The following is a 19,797-nucleotide window of genomic DNA, read 5'->3' as shown; positions in this document are numbered from 1 at the left end:
TTGCTAAGTGGAATTAATACACAAGACTACCCAGCCCGGTTCCTGGCACATAATGAACATTATGTAAATACAAGTTTCTCTTCCCCATTTCCTGACCACCGCTGACCCCAGCTCTAGTTTTTAGCCTAGTCTCCATGACAACTGAGAAACAGCCCTGAACAAAGTAGGGGAAAAAAAAGTTTGGCCAAATATATGAAAATGTGATACCTATCACCCAAGGTTTTAGTCAGAATAATGAGACTCCACACTGTTTATGTGTAAAAATACAACTTTTATTCTGCAATACCAACCCCTTCTAGAGTGAGACCTGTGCCCTCCACCTGTCTGGAGAAGCAGTCCCAAGAACCTGAGTGAGGCCATCCCCATTTTCTGAAACAGGAGGGCATTATTCCAAAGGAAAAAGGAACGGCCAGAGAGATGTGCACAAGACCTTTCCCCTGTAATATACGGAGAGGCAGATGGAGGGGAAGGGAGGGGTCCAGGCCATCTTTCAAACACTGAGGACTTCAAAGAACTTCCTGGACATACTGCTAATATGGAGCTAAGAGGATCGGGAAGTATCCAAGGATGTAGGGATGGACAACTAGTGTGTGTGTGTGTGTGTGTGTGTGTGAGAAAGGGGGGGGCGGAGGGAGAAGCTCTGAGCTGACCCAGTCCTCACCTCTGTCTTGGGCTTCTATAAAGAAGCCTCCGAGGAGAGCAGGAACTTGTCTGGAATTCCCCCTCCATTCTTCGCTTTGAGAAACTTCTTAAATTTTCTGCCTAACGTTATGTTCCCCTTGGCCAATGACGCTACTCCCTGGGAACAGGATCTTGGTGACTTTTTTGGAAAATCTCCTGAGAGATAAGTAAGTGCTCTAAGTCTGAGACGAGCTCAGGTATACCAGCTGAGAAAGTGCCTCCCACAGTCAGAAACAGAAGCTGGAGGACCAAAGTTCCATAGAGTGGGGCACTACAGCTGCTCAGGCTACAGAAGAGACAGCTAGCCAGGGACCCCAAAGATTCCAGACAATTTCCTGGTCCCTTTGGCCCAATGTTCTGGTCCTAATCACAGTCTCTCACCTTTCTCGTGGTTAGCCTGTGTTTCAAATGCATATGACCGGCGCTGGGGGCACATAAGGAGATCGGGGGGCTGGGGATCTTTGAGGGGCAGACTAAGCCGACTCCGGGATCCAGGCCCTTCTGTGCCTTCAGGTGGGTGTTCCAAGCAGCTAAGGGGCCGAGAAGGATGGGCAGGGATCGTGCTACAGAGGGAGGTTCTGGGAATGAGGCTGTAGTCCCCACCCCCAGTACATGTCTGGGTCCGCCGGACTGCCTGAGCCTCAGTCCTCTGGCGGTCCCGGGCCATGGCCACAGCAGCGTCGAAGGAAAGACTGCCCCCATTCCTCCAAGAGGATCGGGACGCTCGGGACCCCCAAGCCCTTTCCCCAGGAGTCCCATCAAGGCGGCCAGGCCTTGGGCATGGGTTTGCAGGGGCTACATGGATCTTGCTGCACATTGCACTGGGCATCTTGGCAAACTGTGGCTTGGGGGGCACCACGGGCACAGAGTGGACCTGTTGGACCTGAAGCAGGGTGGAAGCCAGGCGCATGCCCACACCGCCTGCTGAACCAAGGGAGCAGGCGCACAGAGCATCACCCTCAGAGCTGGGCTGACCATCAGGCTCCAGCTCCTCTGGCTGGGGTGGCTGGGGGGCTACCTGTTCCGTATCAGAAGACTGAGCATTGCCCTCTTTGGCAGCATCAGCCTGCAAGAACTTCATGCCCGACCCCCCAGAGAGGGCCCCCTCTTCTACACGGTCCCCTCCCGCGCTCTGAGCTCCCTCAGCCACTCCACGCCCACTCTCCCGTTCCTTGCTAAGCTCCCTTTCTCCTCCTTTGGCTGCTGTTGCTGAATTTCTGCCATCTTCGCCATCTCCTTGGTCTTCTCTTGTCTCATGGTTTCCATTCCCCTTCTGTCCTTTGACCTCATCCTCTGTGCCTCCATTGACCTCTTGTTTGTGTACAACTTCCCAGTTCTCCTCAGCAGCCAGGTGTTCCTGGGCCCCGTTCTCTGGATACCTTCCAGTGTCTACCTGAGCCGCCTCTCCTCCCTCAGCCTCTTCTCTCTCAACCTCTTTGTCCTGCTCCTTGTCTATATCCTGTTCTCCTGGTTCCTCTGTACTCTTAGTCTCCTCCACGCTTTCAGCCTCCTGATGTCCTTTGGCCTCTGCCTCTTCCCCACTCCCTTCTTCCAGCCTGACCATCCCCTCTCGGCTTTCCGCAGCCTCCTTTCCTTCCTCACCGGCCTTTCCAACTTCCGTCCCAGCCCCTGGACTCCCTTCAGCCTCTTTCCTGATGTCCCATTTGCTTCCAGGCTCAGCTTCCTTGTCTTCCTCAACTTCCAAAGGTGCCTGCTCTTCCTCAGTCAGTCCTGGAGTCTGTCTTCCACACCCTGCTGCCTCGTCCTGCAGGTTCTCTGTGCTCTCCCAGGAGCGGGGATTAGGCCCCAACAGGGGACTTAGATCATCATAGGCACTCAAGAAAACTTCCTCCCCATTTTCTTCCTCTACTTCAGGCCCAGGGCCCACAGAGTCCAAGGAACAGCAGCTGGGAGCCAGAACATACTGCGCTTCATCCAGAGACAGGTCATCCAAGGGTGGCTCCACAGAGAACTCTTCCACCTGTAGGCAAAGCATGGAGGCTCAGGACCACATGGCCTTGTCTACTCTCTGGACTCCTTACCACCCCCAAACCCAGCACAGCTGTTCCTTACCTGAGGCCCAACTCCCAGGAGCTCCTCCAGGTAGCCCATCCCGGAGTCGTCCTCCCCAGGGGAGAAGGCAGCTCCTGCTGCTCCTGCCTTGGCCACCTCCCCATCTTCCACCCCCACCCACTCGGGCTCTGAGCTGCTTGAGTCCTCTAGGAAGGAGAAGGAATCCTGCACCTCCTGGGACAGGGAGTCCTCCAGAACAGGAGCCTCGTCCACTGGGACTGAGTCAGCCAGGGGACCTGGGACCGGACGTGACTCCAACTTCTTATCTGTCAAGAGAGAAATAGACCCAGGAACACAGAGGTCAAGGCCAGCCCTGACCCTTTCTTCCTAGCACTCCCAGAATAGATACTGCACATGGCTGATGCCATCAGAGCATTATCCCTGACTGCTGGCTTATAGTTACTGTTATTGAACCCCTTCCAGAAGCCAAGCCCTGCGCCATACATTATACAATGTATTTACTTAATACAGAATGCAATTACTTACTATTTACAATGTGATTATTTAACGTGCAAAACAAACTAGGGCATTATCCTCATTTTACATAGGAGGAAACTGCAGCTCAGAGATATTAAGCAATTTGCCCAAGATCACACAGCCAATAGGGGCCACTAGGCAAAAAAAAAAAAAAAAAAAAAAAACCTTAAGATTTATTTGAAAGGCAAAGTTACAGAGAGAGGAAGAGATAGACAGATCTTGCATCAGCTAGTTCATTCTCCCAAATGGTCACGTGGGCAGCAGCTGGGCCTGTCTGAAGCCAGGAGCCAGGAGCTTCTTCCAGGATTCTACTGCATTCCCAGGTGCATTAGCAGGGAGCTGGACTGGAAGTGCAGCAGCCAGGACTTGAACTGGTGCCCATATGAGATGTCAGCACTTTAGGGGGCGGTTTACCTTGCTACACCACAACACTGGCCCCACTAGGGAAAATCTGTACTCACATCTACTCAACTGTACAGCCCATGCACTTTCCTGTGCTGCCTCAGGACTTCTCATCAGGGATACTTTGGCAACTGGGGTCAGAGCAGGATCTGATCCCAGCCCTGCCACTCCCTACCTAAATCAATAGCAAATCACTTACTCTTAAGTCTCAGCTTTCCACCATAGTAACATGAGGATAACAACATTTCTGGATCATAAGATTGTGAGAAAATAAAACTGTTGCCTGCAAAGTGCTTGACAGAGCTCTTGGCACATAATAAATTTTCAATAAATGCTAGCATTTAGGGGCCAGCTTTGTGGCATAGTGGATAAAGTTGTCTCCTGCAGTGCTGGTATCCCATATGGGCACCGGTTCGAGTCCTGGCTGCTCCACTTCCAATCCTGTTCCCCTGCTAATGTCCTGCAAAAGCAGTGGAAGATGGCCAAAGTTCTTGGGCTGCTGACATCCACGTGGGAGACCTAGAAGAAGCTCCTGGCTCCTGGCTTCAGCCTGGCAGTTGTGGCCATCTGGGAAATGAACCAGCAGAGAGAAGATCCATCTCTCTCTGTCTCTCCCTCTCTATAACTCTTTCAGATAAATAAATAAATAAATCTTTTAAAAAAAAAAAATGATAGCATTTAGTGCTAATGTGACAATTATTATTTTCATCATCTATCACATATTCCCACACTTGTACTTAGCAAGCCCTGCTGCATGAGGGGAATTCAAGAAATTGGTGGGAAATGTGCACTTTCTATCTTTCTATTTTTTAAAGATTTATTTATTTACTTGAAAGGCAAAGTTACAGAGAGGCAGAGGCAGAGAGAGAAAGATAGAGAGGTCTTCCTACTTCTGGTTCATTCCCCAGATGGCCACAAAGGCCGGAACTGTGCCAATCTGAAGCCAGGAGCCAGGAACTTCTTCCAGGTCTCCCAGGCAGGTGCAGGGACCCATGGACTTGGGCCAGCTTCCACTGCTTTCCCAGGCCATAGCAGAGAGCTGGATCAGAAGTAGAGCAGCCGGATTTGAACCAATGCCCATGTGGGATGCCAGCGCGGCAGACCAGCGCTTTAACCCACTGCACCACAGTGCAGGCCCTGCATTATCTTTCTTTCCTTTTTTTTTTTTTTTTTTTTTTTTGACAGCAGAGTGGACAGTGAGAGAGAGAGAGACAGAGAGAAAGGTCTTCCTTTGCCGTTGGTTCACCCTCCAATGGCCGCCGTGGCCGGCGCACTGCGGCCGGCGCACCGCACTGAACCGATGGCAGGAGCCAGGTACTTACCCTGGTCTCCCATGGGGTGCAGGGCCCAAGCACTTGGGCCATCCTCCACTGCACTCCACAGCAGAGAGCTGGCCTGGAAGAGGGGCAATCGGGACAGAATCCGGCGCCCCGACCGGGACTAGAACCCGGTGTGCCAGCGCCGCAAGGTGGAGGATTAGCCTAGTGAGCCACAGCGCCGGCCATGCATTGTCTTTCAATTCCATTCTCCACGAGCTTTCTGAAGTTCCCTTGTACGAGTTTGATGCAAACCACACTCTTGGGTACATCAGTGATCTGAAGACTTGTTAATAGCCCTTCTCCATGGTTTTCACATAACTAGAGAATGTTACTAAATCTACTCCAACCCTGTATCCAGGAAGGCAGCTTAAGGTAACCACCCCAGAGCATAAGGCCCGAGGCCTTTGCCTTTCCAACAGTACATCTTCCAGCTTCACAGCTTGAGCCTGGAGCTCTAGTACCCTTGCCCAGTCCTTGGGCATCCCTGGGTCCTCACCTGGGGGCCCAGGGCCAGGGCCTGGGCCAGAGGCAGGGTTTGGCCGAGGTTGCAGGGCCGGACACTCAAGGCCACGGGTGAGCCTGGTCAAGGAGACGTTGGAGATGATGTTGGGGGGCACACTGAGAATAGAGGTGATGTGCAGCGGGAGGTTGACATTGTAGGGGTCTGAGATGTGAACACCAGCACAACGTTCGGCACGGCTACCGCCCACAGCCCGGATGGCTGACCGCCCAGCTCGCGGTGTGCCTGGCTCAGAGTTGGTGCCACCCGGTGCCTCTGCTTCTGTCTCCTGGTCACCCTCTGCTATCTCCATGGAATCATTCTCCAGGTTTTCAGGTAGCAGTGAGCTTGGCTGGGAACTGCTGGATCCCACCAGCCCCTCTGGCTCTGTGGAGGAGAAAGAGGGCTAAGTAGGCAATAGCCTTAACTCCAGGGGCCTATACACATCAGCAAAGCCCTGAAGAACACTTTCTGCTCTCTCAGGCCTGAGTGGCAGCCCCAGCTTCCTTCAAACGCTGCTACAAACACACCACCTGACCAACAGGTCACCCTACCTGTGCATCCCTATGGAGCCCACTTCCTCCCTGCAGATGCGGTCACTGGCTGCCCCTATCATGCACTCACACACCTCTTGTGGTGTCTCTCCAGGTACAAACATTTAACAAACACATTCACAGACTACACGATGCACTCACCACGCCCTGCTTAGCATCTGGCACTATGGCTGCTGTATGATAGGCACTCATTAAATATTTTTGAAATTATTGAACACAGTTGGCCACGCAACTGGTCACACAGTACACACACGTACACGCACAAGAACACACACCTATACTCACCATCGCTGGTCCCAGCTGCAGCACTCAGTGAGTCCATGCTCTTGGCTGGCCTCAGGGTCCCCTTACTGGACTTGTCCTCTGCAAGACAGGGATGTGTAGTGGAGCCAGGGCACTGCACCCCCTCAGCAAAGCTCCCCCATTTCCCTAGACTTACCCCTGTCCTCAGCACCCCGTGGAAATTTACGCTTTGTCTCATGGCCCGAGCGACCAAGATTAAAGATAGACCTCCACTTTCTGACCTTCAAAGACCCTTTCCTCCTGCAGGGGATAGAGAAATAATTGGAGCCTGGAGGCTGGTGGTCAGTGCAGGCAAGGAGAGTATGGGGAGGGGCCTTACTTGTGCTCCGCAATCTCAATGATAGTGTGGTAGGGCCGCATCTGTGGGGGTCCATCCCCAGCCTGCAGGATGCTAGGCAGGTGGTAGGGCAGGGACCTGGGCATGAGGTCCTCAGGGTTACTCGACACTCGGGCACCTGGAAGTGATCTCCAGCCACTGTTCACCTCGTCACCTGGGGAAAGAAAAGGAATTGGCCAGCCAAGAACAGAGCCAAAAGGAGAACTTTGGACGCCCAGCCCTTCTTTTTCCCTCACCAACAACCTGGTTAGGGTTACCCTCCAATGGCCCTGGAGACAGGCCCTCCATTTCCAGCTCCTCAAGATGGTGTTCTTATGGGGAAAGAGGGCCAGAAGATGCTAGGACACTGGCCTGGTGGGCTGGGGCAGGTGTGTATCATCACTAGCCTTGGGAGCCAGGGCAGTGATTTAGAGATCAAACTATGCACTAGGCCGACACCAGAAGTCACCTCTCAAGTCCTGACTGCACCACTGTCTCTCTGGGGTTCCCTCTGTAAGACTGACTTTTCTCATCCGTGAAACAGAACCTGAACTAGTTGATCTTGGAGGACCTCTGTAGTTCCGGCACGCCTCCCCAGCCAGAGAGCAGCGATGTAGTGCGCAGGAAGGGCACTGACCAGAGAGGGAGGCACCCCCAAAGAGCTGGTCCACGTGGGTGAGGATGAACTCCACGACGATGGACTGCACACGCACCTCCATGAAGGCTGCAGTCCCGTTGAAGCCTGAGGCCTCTATGTCTTTGGACCTGTGGAGAGGTGGAGGGATTCTTCCCTCAGTCCCATCACTTCTCCATCAGACTCTCCTCCCAAATCTCTTATACTTTCTCACTTGCATGCTTAACCCCATCTCCACCTCTTAAACCATTGATGCATGATCCAAGTGTCAAATGCCACCTCCTCTCGGAAGCCTTCTTGGACACCCTCCTCAGGATTACTCCGTCTTCATTGGCATAGGAGGATGTTTGTTTATAGTAATGAGTTACAGGACTTCTCATAGTCTGCCTTGTACCACAGTGAGTGAGACACAGGCCTAGACCTCCAACTAACTGCAAGATGTTTGCTCAACAAACAGATGGCAAAGACTTATGTCCCAGTCTCTGTGCTCAGTAACATGGTACAGGAAAAGAAAAAGGTCCTGAAAAGGGCCTCAAGTGGGTGGGCCCCAGTCCTCTCCATGTAAGCCTGAGCCTGCCTTTCTCAATGAGCTTTGTAAGACCCCCCCATGCCATGGCCAGCGCTGTGGCTCACTAGGCTAATCCTCCACCTGTGGCACCAGTACCCCGGTTTCTAGGCCTGGTCGGGGTGCCAGATTCTGTCCTGGTTGCCGCTCTTCCAGTCCAGCTCTCTGCTGTGGCCTGGGAGTGCAGTGGAGGATGGCCCAGGTCCTTGGGCCCTGCACCCGCGTGGGAGACCAGGAGGAAGCACCTGAGTCCTGGCTTTGGATTGGCACAGTGCGCCAACCACAAGTGCGCCGCTACGGCCACTTGAGGGGTGAACCAACGAAATCACTGTCTAACTCTGCCTGTCAAAAAAAAAAAAAAAAAAAAAGACCCCATGCCCTTCTCCAGGGTACCCACTCAGCCACACTCCATCCTGGGACCAGCCTTCCAAAGGCCAGTCTTGCCCAGGGTCCCTGCAGGCTGCTCACCTCAGCAGGTTGGGGGCCCACACGATGGCCAAGTTGCGGGCGTGCATGTTGGTCTGGGCGCTGAACGAGGCCATGTGCACCAAGTGCCGCATGAGGAACTCCAGCGTCCTGCAGAAAGGGGGGAGGAGGCGGTGCTCACACAGGGGACACTCCAGGTGAGTGGCGGGCTGGGACAAGTCCAGGCTCTTGGTGGAGTGAGACTTGGCCGTGCGGGGCAGCCAGGACCCTCAGGTACAGGAAGTACAGCCCCACACACCTGTAGTTTGGGATGGGCAGTTCTCGCAGCACCTCTAGGATCTTGACCAAGCGCTCGGGCTCCAGTTGCACCGCCACCGCCTCCTGATAGGGGAGTAAGGTCCGAGAAGCTGGGGTCAGCAGTCCAGCCAGGACTCTGCTTACACCTCAGCGCTCCAAACCACTCTCAGAAACAACCTGGGCTGCATCCCACACTGCCTGTGCCCAGGCTCTTCCGAGGCACACTGACATGGTGGGAAGAAGTTGGGGCTCGCAGAAAACAGCAGCCGAATCTTGGTTATGCCACCTAGCTGCTTCAGTGGTCTTGGGCAACTCCCTGCCTTAGCATCCCCACTGGTAAGGCTCTGGCACTGGATGCATCAGTGGTCCCACGCTGGGGGTGCCCCAGGGACTGAAGTGTTGTTTCAAAGGGTTCAGGAAGGGATCTATGTGGTGGCACAGTGGGTTAAGCCACCACTTGCTATGCCAGCATCCCAATATGGGATGGCGGTTCAAGACCCAGCAGCTCTGCTTCTGATCCAACTTCCTGCTAATGCTCCTGGGAAGTAAACAAATGATGGTCCAAGTCCTTGGGCTCCTGCCTCCCATGTGGGAGACAAGGATGGAGTTCCTGGCTCCTGGCTGTGGCCTGGCCCAACCCTGGATGTTGCAACCATTTGGAGAGTGAAGCAGTGAATTGAAGCTTTCTCTTTCTCTCTCTCTCTCTCTCTCTCTCTCTCTCTCTCTCTGTGTGTGTATGTGTGTGTGTGTGTGTGTATCTTTCAAATAAATAAACATTTAAAAATATTTTTTAAAAAGTATTGCTCTGGGCCAGCACTGTGATGTGGTAGGTTAAGCCTCCACCTGCAGTGCTGGCTTCCTATATGGGTGCAGGTTTGAGTCCCAGAAGCTCCTCTTCCAATCTGGCTCTCTGCTATGGCCTGGGAAAGCAGTACAGGATGACCCAAATGCTAGGGTTCCTGCACCCATGTGGAAGACCTGGAGGAAGCTCCAGGCTGCTGGCTTCAGATCGGCACAGCTCCTGCCATTGTAACCATTTGGTGAGAGAACTAGCAGATGGAAGACCTCTCTCTCTGTCTCTTCCTCCCTCTGTCTATAACTCTACCTCTTAAATAAGTAAATAAATATATTTTTAAAAAGTATTACTCAATTCATGATAGCATCGTTGGCAGTTGTTTTCTTATTCAAAAGATGTTCTACATCCAATTACAGTTCATGGAAGCGCATCCTTTAAAAAGTTTAGACTTCTAACAGGTGTTCTCATTCTACTAAGCATAGACAAGCTCTAGTGTAGGTGCTTTCTCAGCACCTTCCCAGCCCTGATCACCTGACCCCCCCACCCCCTCACCCCCCCACCCCCGGGCCTGACAACTGCCCTGGGCATAGTCTGCAGGCCTTAGGACACAGTTAAGGCAGAGTGATGAGAAGGGGGACAGGGGAGGGCAAGGGTAGCAGGAACTAGGAGATTTGGAGAGGAGGGGTCTTTTCTCCCAGGAATGCTATACTGTGGTCTCTGTCACTCAGAGTCACCAGGACTCCACTCAGCATGTGACAGCCTGGAATGTCAAAACAGGAGTTGCCACCCCGAGCCCTATCTTCCTGCCTCTCAACTCACAGCAAACTTGTCATAGAGCCGATAGGTGAGCAGGGGATCTGGAAGCTCTCTGAAATAGGCCTTGCACAGGGAGGAGACGCAGTGAATATCCTGGAGGTAAACATCCCGCCGCAGGTCTGGCTTCCGCTCGGTCTCAAACTCCTGCCTGGGGAGAGGCAGAGTGGTCAGAGGGGGTCAGGATCGGGGAGGTGGGGCCGGGGGATGGAGGAGAGAGCTCCAGGGCTCCAGGCAGGGTCGTAGGTCACCGTGTGGGGCTCCGGGCAGGACAATGCCGGGGTGTGTGTGCGTGTGTGTGTGTGTATGTATAAAGTACATATAAAGTATATATATATAAAGTAGCAAGCTTATGGCATTGTTTGTATTTAGATGTGGATATGGGGATAGACACGTGCACAGTAAGTGGACCTGTGCCTGAACAGGGATCTGTCAGGGATATAGCTGTAGGTACAGGAATCAGTAGAAGCAGGGAATGGACCTGACGTGTGCTTCTGGGAATGTGTGAAATGTTTGGGTAAAACTCTTAGAATGAAAGCTGAGTATAAAGCATTGTGACTTTGGATTAGGTAATAGTTTCTTAGATATGACATTAAAAGCACAGCAGTCAAAGGAAAAGCAGACATCAAAATTAAAAATTTTTTGTGTGTCAAAGGCACCATGAAGGAGCCGGCACTGTGGCATAGTAGGTAAAGCTGCCGCCTACAGTGCCAGCAGCCCATATGGGCGCTGGTTCGAGCCCCAGCTACTCCACTTCCAATACAGCTCTCTGCTATGGCCTGAGAAAGCAGTAGAGGATGGCCCAAGCCCTTGGGCCCCTGCACCTGTGTGGGAGACCCAGAAGAAGCTCCTGAATCCTGGCTCCAGATCGGCGCAGCTCCGGCCATTGTGGCCAATTAGGGAGTGAACCATAGGATAGAAGACCTCTCTCTCTATCTCTCTCTCTCTCTCTCTCTGCCTCTCCTCTCTCTGTGTAACTCTGACTTTCAAATAAATAAATAAATCTTTAAAAAAAAAAAAAAAGGCACTATGAAGAAGGGGGAGGAGGGCTGTGCTGTGGCATAGCAACTTAAGCTGCTGCCTGTGGTGCTGGCATCCCATACGGGAGCCGGTTCAATTCCTAGTTGCTCCACTTCTGATCCAGTTCCCTCCTAATACACCTGGGAAAGCAGCAGAAGATGGCTCAAGTCCTTGGGCCCCCAAACCCAGGTGGAAGACCAAGATGAATCTTCTGGCTCCTGGCTTCAGCCTGGCATAGTCTGATGCAGCCATTTGGGGAATACAACAGCAAATAGAAGATCTCTCTCTCTCTCTCTCTCTCTCTCTCTCTGTGTGTGTGTGTGTGTGTGTGTCTGTAACTTTGCCTTCAAATAAATAAATAAATGTGTCAGGTTACAGAGAGGGAGGCAGAGAGAGAGAGAAAGAAAGTCATCCATCTCCTGCTGGTTCACTACCCAAATGGCCGCAATGGCCGAAACTGGGCCAATCTGAAGCCAGGATCCAGGAGACTCCTCCAGGTCTCCCATATGCGTGCAGGAGCCCAAGGACTTGGGCCATCCTCCACTGACCTTCCAGGCCACAGCAGAGTGCTAGATTGGAAGTGGAGCAGCTAGGACTCAAATCAGCGTCCACATGGGATACAGGCACTGCAGACGGTGGCTTCACTCGCTACACCACTGGGCTGGCCCCTCTTTCCTTTCCTTTTATTTTCTTTTCGTTTCTTTTTTTAAAGATTTATTTTATTTGAAAGTCAGAGTTACACAGAGAGAGGAGAGGCAGAGAGAGAGAGAGAGAGAGAGAGAGAGGTCTTCCATCCGATGGTTCACTCCCCAACTGGTCGCAATGGCCAGAGCTGTGCCAATCCGAAGCCAGGAGCCAGGAGCTTCTTCTGGGTCTCCCACGTGGGTGCAGGGGTCAAAGGACCTGGACCATCTTCTACTGCTTTCCCAGGCCATAACAGAGAGCTAGATGGGAAGTAGAGAAGCTGGGTCTCGAACCGGTGCCCATATGGCATTCTGGCACTTCAGGCCAGGGCGTTAACCCACTGCACCACAGTGCCAGCCCTTTCTTTTATTTTTTTTAAAGGACTACTGAGAGTGAGATGAATGTAGAACTAGGCGAGTTGGTTTTTTTTTTTTTTTAAGATTTATTTTATTTATTTGAAAGCAGAGTTACAGAGAGATAGAGAGAGAAAGACAGAGCGAGGTCCTCCATCTACTGGTCCACTCCCCAAATGGCCACAATGGCCAGGGCTGGGCCAGGCCAAAGCCTGAACCAGGAGCTTCCCCCAGGCCTCCCACGTGGGTACAGGGGCCCAAGGACCTGGGCCATCCTCTGCTGCCCTCCCAGGCACACCAGCAGGGAGCTGGACTGGAAGCAGAGCAGCCCCAATAAATAAATCTTAAAAGCAAACAAATGAAAAGGAAAGTGAAAGAGAGTTGGTGTTGATGGCATAGCTGGCAAAACCTCTGCCTGAGACACTGGCATCCCATATGGGCACCATTTCTAGTCCTGGCTGCTCCTCTTCCAATCCAGCTTCCTGCTATTGGCCTGGGAAAAATAGTGGAAGATGGCTCAAGTGTTCTGGCACCGCACCCACATGGGAGACCTGGATGAAGCATCTGGGTTCAGCTTGGCCCCAACCTGACCAACCCTGGCTGTTATGGCCATCTGGGGAGTGAACTAGCAATGGAAAACTTTTGTCTGTCTGTCTCTGTCTCTGTCTCTCTCTTTCTCACTTTTTTTTTTTTTTTTTTTTTTTTTTTTACAGGCAGAGTGGACAGTGAGAGAGAGAGAGACAGAGAAAAAGGTCTTCCTCTGCCGTTGGTTCACCCTCCAATGGCCGCTGCGGCCAGCGCACTGAGCTGATCCAAAGCCAGGAGCCAGGTGCTTCCTCCTGGTCTCCCATGGGGTGCAGGGCCCAAGCACTTGGGACATCCTCCACTGCACTCCTGGGCCACAGCAGAGAGCTGGACAGGAAGAGGAGCAACCGGGACAGAATCCGGCACCCCGACCAGGACTAAAACCCAGTGTGCCGGCGCCGCAGGCAGAGGATTAGCCTATTGAGCCCTGACGCCCTCTGACTTTCAAATAAATAAATAAATCCTCAAAAAGAAAGAAAGGAAAAGAAAAAAAGAAGGAAAGAAAGAGAAAGGGCCGGAGCTGCGGCACAGCAGGTTAAGTCGTTGCCTGCAGCGCCGGCATCCCATGTGGTTTAATTCTTTCTGCTCTGCTTCCAATCCAGCTCCCTGCTAATGTACTTGGGAAAGCAGTGGAAGATGGCGATGGCCCAAGTACTTGGGCCCCTGTGCCCATGTGGGAGATCCAAATGAAGCTCCTGGATCCTGGTTTTGGCCTGGCACAGCCCTAGCCATTGCCACCATTTGGAGAGCGAACCAGCAGAGGGAAGAAACCTCTCTCTCTCTGTCTCTCTCTTTCTCTCTGTAACTCTGCCTTTCAAACAAATAAATAAATCTTTAAAAAAGAAAGGAAGAAAAAAGAAATAAAGAAAGGGTGAAGACAAGGGCTGGCATTGTGACAGAACAGGTGAAGCAGCTGCTTGCAACACCAGCATGGTGGAGTACCAATTCAAGTTCCAGCTACAATGATTCTGATCCAGCTCCCTGCTAATGAGCCTGGGAAAGCAGCAGAAGATATCCCAAGTACTTGGGACCCTATCATCCATGTGGGAGACCCAGATGGAGTTCTGAGCTTCTGGATTTAGCCTGGCTTAGCTCCGGCTATTGCAGCCATTTGGGGAGTGGGCCAGCAGAAGGAAGGTTTCTCTCTCTCTCTCTCCCTCCCTACCTCCCTCCCTCTCTCACTGTCACTCTGCCTTTCAAGTAAATAAATAAATCTTTTTTAAAAATGAGTAAAGGATTTGAATAAATATTTCTCCAAAGAATATAAGCAGATAGCCAATAATCACATGAAAAAATGTTCAACATTAGTTATTAGGGAAATGCAAATATAAATCACAATGAAATATCAGTTTACAGGGGCTGGTACTGTGGCATAGTACATTAAGCCTCTGTCTACAGTGCCAGCATCCCGCATAGGCAATTGTTTTTGTCCCAGCTGCTCTACTACTGATCCAGCTCCCTGCTGATGGCCTGAGAAAGCAGTGGAACATGGTCCCAGTGCTTGGATCCCTGCACCCACTTGGGAAATCTGGAAGAAGTTCCTGGCTCCTGGCTTCAGATTGGCTCAGCTCTGGCCATTGCAGCCATCTAGGGAGTGAACCAGTAGATGGAAGACCTCTCTCTATATCTCTCCCTCACTGTGTCTGTGACTTTGCTTCTCATTTTAAAAAGTATATATTTTTAGAAAGCTTTTATTTAATAAATATAAATTTAATAGGTACCGCTTTTGGAAAAAAATATATTTTTTGAAAAAAGAAATATCAGTTCACAGTCATCAGAATGTCTATAATGATAAAGGTGCAGAGTAACAAGTGTTGATGAGGATGTGGAGAAACTAGAAGTGGAGAACTACAAACATTGCTGGTAGGATGTAAAATGATACAGCTGCTATGGAAAACAGTTTGGCAATTAGAAAGTTCAACGGTTACCATATGACCCAGCAAGTCTACTCTAAGGAATATACTCAAAAGAACTGAAGCTATATGTTCACACAAAAGTTGGTACATGAATGTTGATGGCAGTATTATTCACAATAGCCCAAGTATGGAAACAATCCAAATAGCCATCACCTGATGAATGGATAAACAAAACATGACAAAGCTCTGCAGTGGAATATTAATTCAGCCATAGGAAGGAACAAAGTCTGGGACATGCTACAACATGAACAAACTGTGAAAACATTCAAGGTGAAAAGGGGCAGTAACACAAAGTCATGCATTTTATGGTTCTGTTTATATGAAATATCCTGGACAGGCAAATTCACAGACAGAAAGTGGATCAGCAGTTTCTGGGCGTTGGGGGAGAGGAAGTATGGAGTGACTATTAATGGACAGGGGGCTCCTTTTTTGGGATGATGAAATGTTCTGGAATTAGATAGTGATGATAATTGTACAACCTTATGAATCTATTAAAAATCACTTAGTTGTACATTTTTAAACGGTGAATTTCGTGGTATATTAATTGTATCTAAATATTTTTTTAAATGATGCATACAGGTGCAGGTGGAGGGTGTGTGTGTGATGGGGGAGTAGAGCCCATGGTCTCTTCCTTTCTCAAGGAGGCTTTAGAGCTCCTCTCAAGACAGTCCCAGGCATCTACCCTTGCTCCTTCCAGTTCCCCTCATCCCCCTCTGCTCTCCCCAGCACCTCTCCCCATGATCCTCTGCACCCCGTTCTACTGGCCACAGAGCCCTCTTGCTTTGTCTGACTCACCGGAGCTTCTGGATGTTGGAGGAGACCCCCGAGAGACGGTAGATGCCATCTACCACTCCATACTCCTCCACAAACTCTGCACAGCTCCTCAGCACCTGGGGCACTGGGGACACAGGACAGAGGAAGAGAAGTCAGGTCTGGGAGGTCAGACTGTAGAGGATCTGAGAAGCAGAAGCATCAGGGAATGGGGAGCTGGGCAAAGCTCACTGCATACACACTCGTCAGAAAGATGCTTGCAGGTCACCAACTCCAACCTGCCAATTCCTCTACAATTCCTCCATCCTTTGGGTCCTGGAGCCTTGGCAAAAACTCTTCCAGTGGGAGAGGGGGGTTGGGAATAATTGTCTCTCCAGACGAGTTGCTCATTGCTTTGTTAGAAAGGTTTGTCTTCAGCGACAGGCATTTGGCCTACAGTTAAGATGCCCCCATCCCATGTCCAAGTGCGTGGGTCTAAGTTCTAGCTCTGCTCTGCTCCCGGCTCCAGTTTCCTGCTAATGTGCACTCTAGGAGGCAACAGGTAGTTGGGTCCCTGCCACCTACATGGGAGACCTGGATGGAGTTTCCAGCTCCCAGCTTTGGCCTGGCCCAGACCCAACCGTTGCAGGTACTTAGGGAGTGAAGTAGGGATGAGAACTCTCTCCCTCTCTCTATCTCTATCTCTCTTCCTCTCTCTCTCTTTCTGCATTTTGAATAAAAATTGAAAAAAACTTATTCCTTTGCTTTAAAAAAACCCTATAAAATGAAGGAAATAATTTTTAAAAATTCATCACTCACTATCATTCAGTCTTTCAACTGTTCTCTTATGGCCTGGTTTCCATTTGCTCTCCTGCACACCATAGCCAATAGCTGGGTGAGAAAAGGGAGGCATCTAGGGTGCAAAATTTAAGGAAGTGTTCACTCTCGGAGCCGTGCAAGTGCCAACAGTGCACTCCTTAAGAATGAGGCACCTGGGGCACTTGCACGCCTTGAAAGTTGGTGCTTCCTAAATTGTGCACACTATTCCCTTCTCTTGCCTCACTCTAGCCCCAGTCTCAACGTTCACTGTCCATCCCTTAGGACCTGTTCTTGCTTGCCAGAATCTGCCTGACCTCCATTGCCAGCATTGGATGCAGAAAGGGGCAGGTCCTCCTGGTTTGAGTTTCTGCTCTGTTCTTGCATACTTAATGCTATACCAACTCATTCAGTCACCACCTTATTTTGGTGACTCATAAATAGTCTGCCATCACCTAAATCCCCAGGTCCTTATCACATGAACAGTGACCAAAATAGGTCTTCTCCATCCTGTCCTTCTTGGCGGATTTTAGACTCTCAGAGAAGACTGTTAAACAGGGCACTCAAGAGCCTTCAGGAGTCGGTGCCATAGAGGAAATGGGCCCAGGAGATGGAAGGAGAGAGGAGTGTCAGAGGCGGGGCAGTAGGGGAAACAGAGATGAGGGAGACAAGATAAGAGAGTCATGGTTGGGCTGATGGAGGCAAAGGACTGGGCTGGGATCAGTGGTGAGAACCCGAAGCTCAGGGACCTGGAGAACCGGAATCTGGAGCAAGATAGCAGCAAAGAAATGAAGATTAGGGAAAGGAAGAAGTTGGTGCATGGAGGGTTGGAGAAGGAAGAGACTTGTTAGGGGGGCAAAGACCTGGGATAGAGGCCTGAGAGAGGGCAAGGTTGTGAGGATGGGGGAACCAAGAAGATTAGGGGGATAAGTTAACATGGAGTAGATCTCTCTGGCTTGGGCTTTCATTTTCTTGCTAGAAAGCCATCATCTGCCCTTCACTGTCTCTTCCTCCCCACTTCTCTGTAATAGGAGATGGGGGTGGGGAGAGGACACCACCGCTGCTCCAGGGTCCAAGATCACTCAACCTTGGACCCAGGTGAGGTTCTAATGGGGACAAGGGGGGTCCTGTGCCACTCTGGGGATCCCCAAGGTCTATCCCTCTGGGGAGCACACACCTCACCCACTGGGAAGGCAGGCAGAGGCCAGGAGGGCTGCCAGAACAGGGTCTGGGCCAGCTGTGGCTTGGACCTTTCAAGTTAGGATTAGTGGTGGGCCACAAGAAGCTCATCACCGTAATTAAACCTTGGGGTCCTTGGCCGAGGGTGATCCCGCCCAGGAGCAGTCCGCTGTAAAAGAGCAAAGCCTACACTGACAGCTGGGCTGTGTCCACTCTGCCCAGGGAGAAGAGGAAGGCGCAGAGCCTGCTTCGGGCCGTTGAGTACTCCGCCTTGGGGCCCAGGGCTTTCCCTCAACTGAAGCTGGCAGAGATGGGGGCCTTCTGGCGGGGCAGGGGAGGAGAAAAGGGGAAGGAGGTGTCTGGGGACGCAGGGGCAGGGCTAAGAGCAGGAAATGAGCTGGGAACCACCATCACCCTCCCTCTACTGCAGCACCACAGCGCAGAGCAGAGGAGGGGACAAAGAGGAAATGACAGATTGGGGTAGGGTGCGGCAGTGCTCTTGTCTGGGAGGAGCTCCAAGGGCCAAAAAACAAGGCAAGCTGGGCAGCCAGCACGCCTGGATTCAATTTCAAACCCAACCGAGAGACAGTTTTGAGTGACTGCCCCACGCCAGACCCAGCGGCCATGAGCCCCGTGTCCTTGGTCCTGCTGGCTTCCAAGCCCCCTCCAAGGCAACTCAGCGAGGAAGCTTGGCCAGCACACAGCAGTTCCCTTACCGCGCTGCCTTTGCACCCCCAACCACCCAGCTTCCAAGCAGGCCTCAGGCCGTCTCCTTCACTTGGCCAGGGTCCGAATTTCAGCAGCTTGTCCCCTTGCCCTCCCCAGTGAAGTTCTCCCTCCTTGGCACTGGGATAAGAGGAGACTCAGAGAGGCAGTGGGGAGGAGGCTGTCCCACCGCACACGCCACCGGGGCCCAGCGAGACTGCAGAGGGGTCTGTCCCTGGGTGCTCTCCTCCAGCTGGGAAGCCCCTTTCTCCCTGGAGCCCCGGAGCCCTGGAGCCAGGATCCCAGAGACTTTCTCCTGCCTCCTTCATTCAGACACAAGGACCACCCATTGCCCCTTCAACCACTCCTCTCATCACCTCTCCTGTCCCTAGTGGCCACCTCCTCACCTCTCCTTTGTCCGCTCCTCCTTGGAGTTCCAATTTCTCCATCCTCTCTCTTCACCGCTCCCTTGGTCAGCCACCCCAGCCTCAGAGAGTTACCCAAGGGAGACACCCTGCCTTCTTCGCTGAGCCACGTTTCCGGTCTCGCCAGCTCAGAGGTCTCTGGGGCGGTGACCCCAGGCCATCGCCCCTTCCCCAGAAGCACCCAGAAGCTGCTTCCGCCCCTCAGACCAGATCCGCCTGGAGAAGCTCCGTGCCTCCCCACCCACCCAGCAGCAGCTCTGAGTTGGCCTCCTTACCCTCCTGGCTTGAGTGCTGCAGGTGCTCCTGCAAATCACACCCAAACACTCGCTCCTTCGAACTGCCCTTCTTCTTTCCTTTCTGCCGAGACTTCATGGCAGGAGCCCCAGGGCTCTGGCCCAGCCACGTCTGTCCCCCAAGACCTTTGCCCTATCAGTCCCCCATGAGCTCTCAGCCAGCCACTGGGCTTGGCCCAGCCCCAGGGGGGCAGGGCTCCCAACTTGGGGGTGGAGGGTGGCCTGGGCAACAAGGCAGCGGCTCCTGCCTCTGGGGCCCCAGCCACGCGGAAGTGGCTGGGGAAGGGGAAGCTGCCAGGACCCTGGCAAGAAGCTGTGTCTCGTGGCCCAGCCTGGCACTCGCCCTTCTTGCCCCACTCTGCTCTGCGGGAGCAGGAAGCTGTGCAGCGCCTCAAACCCGCTTCCTGTTAGAGCATCTTTGCAACCACAGGGCCATGGGTGGGCGGGTGCGGGGGGGGGGGGTAGCTGACATTCACATCCTCACTCATGGCTGCGTCTTCCCTCATTGGTCAAGGGGAGATGATGTCAGAGCCCTGGGGTGGGGTGATGGCGTCCAGGGTTTGGGCAGGTGACTGACACCCTTAGAGACCAGAATTCTTGGGTCGGAGGTGGAGGCCCATGGAAGCAGGGGGCACAGGGCTGTGCTGTGCACCCCAAGAGGAGGGCTCCGGGCTCTTCCTCTCGGGGGCCTGCCACGTGACTCCGCTGTGCCTCAGTTTCCACACGAGGGGAAATGAAGGGCGTAGATGAGACGCGCTTTCGGTCCTGCTGGCTCTAACGGTCTGTGGAACTCACTGAACTTGGGTTTCAGTTTCTGTATCTGTTCTGTAGAAAGAGCCCACACAGCTGTTGCTGGGAGTCTTCACGCATTGGCCACCTGAGAGAGCTTCCTGGCTCCACTTCCTACCTGGGAACT

The 19,797-nt window shown here is 52.3% G+C and overlaps 1 protein-coding gene across 10 annotated transcripts; it reads right to left on the bottom strand.

Annotated features, from left to right (window-relative positions):
• Positions 1-250: 250 nt before the first annotated feature.
• ARHGAP30 (Rho GTPase activating protein 30) lies at positions 251-19,317 on the bottom strand. 10 transcript variants are annotated; one of them, XM_002715255.6, is made up of 12 exons: positions 18,864-19,317; positions 15,509-15,611; positions 10,162-10,306; positions 8,548-8,630; positions 8,292-8,399; positions 7,262-7,389; positions 6,628-6,799; positions 6,445-6,548; positions 6,291-6,368; positions 5,449-5,838; positions 2,755-3,020; positions 251-2,662 (listed from the first exon to the last, which is right to left on the bottom strand). In XM_002715255.6, the coding sequence occupies exons 1-12, from the start codon at positions 18,958-18,960 to the stop codon at positions 1,049-1,051; spliced, it is 3,288 nt and encodes a 1,095-aa protein (XP_002715301.2). In that variant the 5' UTR covers positions 18,961-19,317; the 3' UTR covers positions 251-1,048. The 10 variants fall into 10 exon arrangements, with proteins under 10 accessions (XP_002715301.2, XP_089155811.1, XP_089155812.1 ...); XM_089299685.1 differs by having other exon boundaries at positions 7,172-7,389; positions 18,864-19,248; XM_089299686.1 differs by having other exon boundaries at positions 2,926-3,020; positions 7,172-7,389; positions 18,864-19,248.
• Between the last annotated feature and the right edge of the window lie 480 nt (positions 19,318-19,797).

The sequence above is a fragment of the Oryctolagus cuniculus genome, chromosome 7, assembly GCF_051225735.1.
Source record: "Oryctolagus cuniculus isolate XC-2025 breed Fujian yellow rabbit chromosome 7, ASM5122573v1, whole genome shotgun sequence".
In the NCBI taxonomy this organism is placed as follows: Eukaryota; Metazoa; Chordata; class Mammalia; order Lagomorpha; family Leporidae; genus Oryctolagus; species Oryctolagus cuniculus.
Note: the sequence above shows the minus strand (reverse complement) of the source record. Positions and strands in the feature narration are given on the sequence as shown.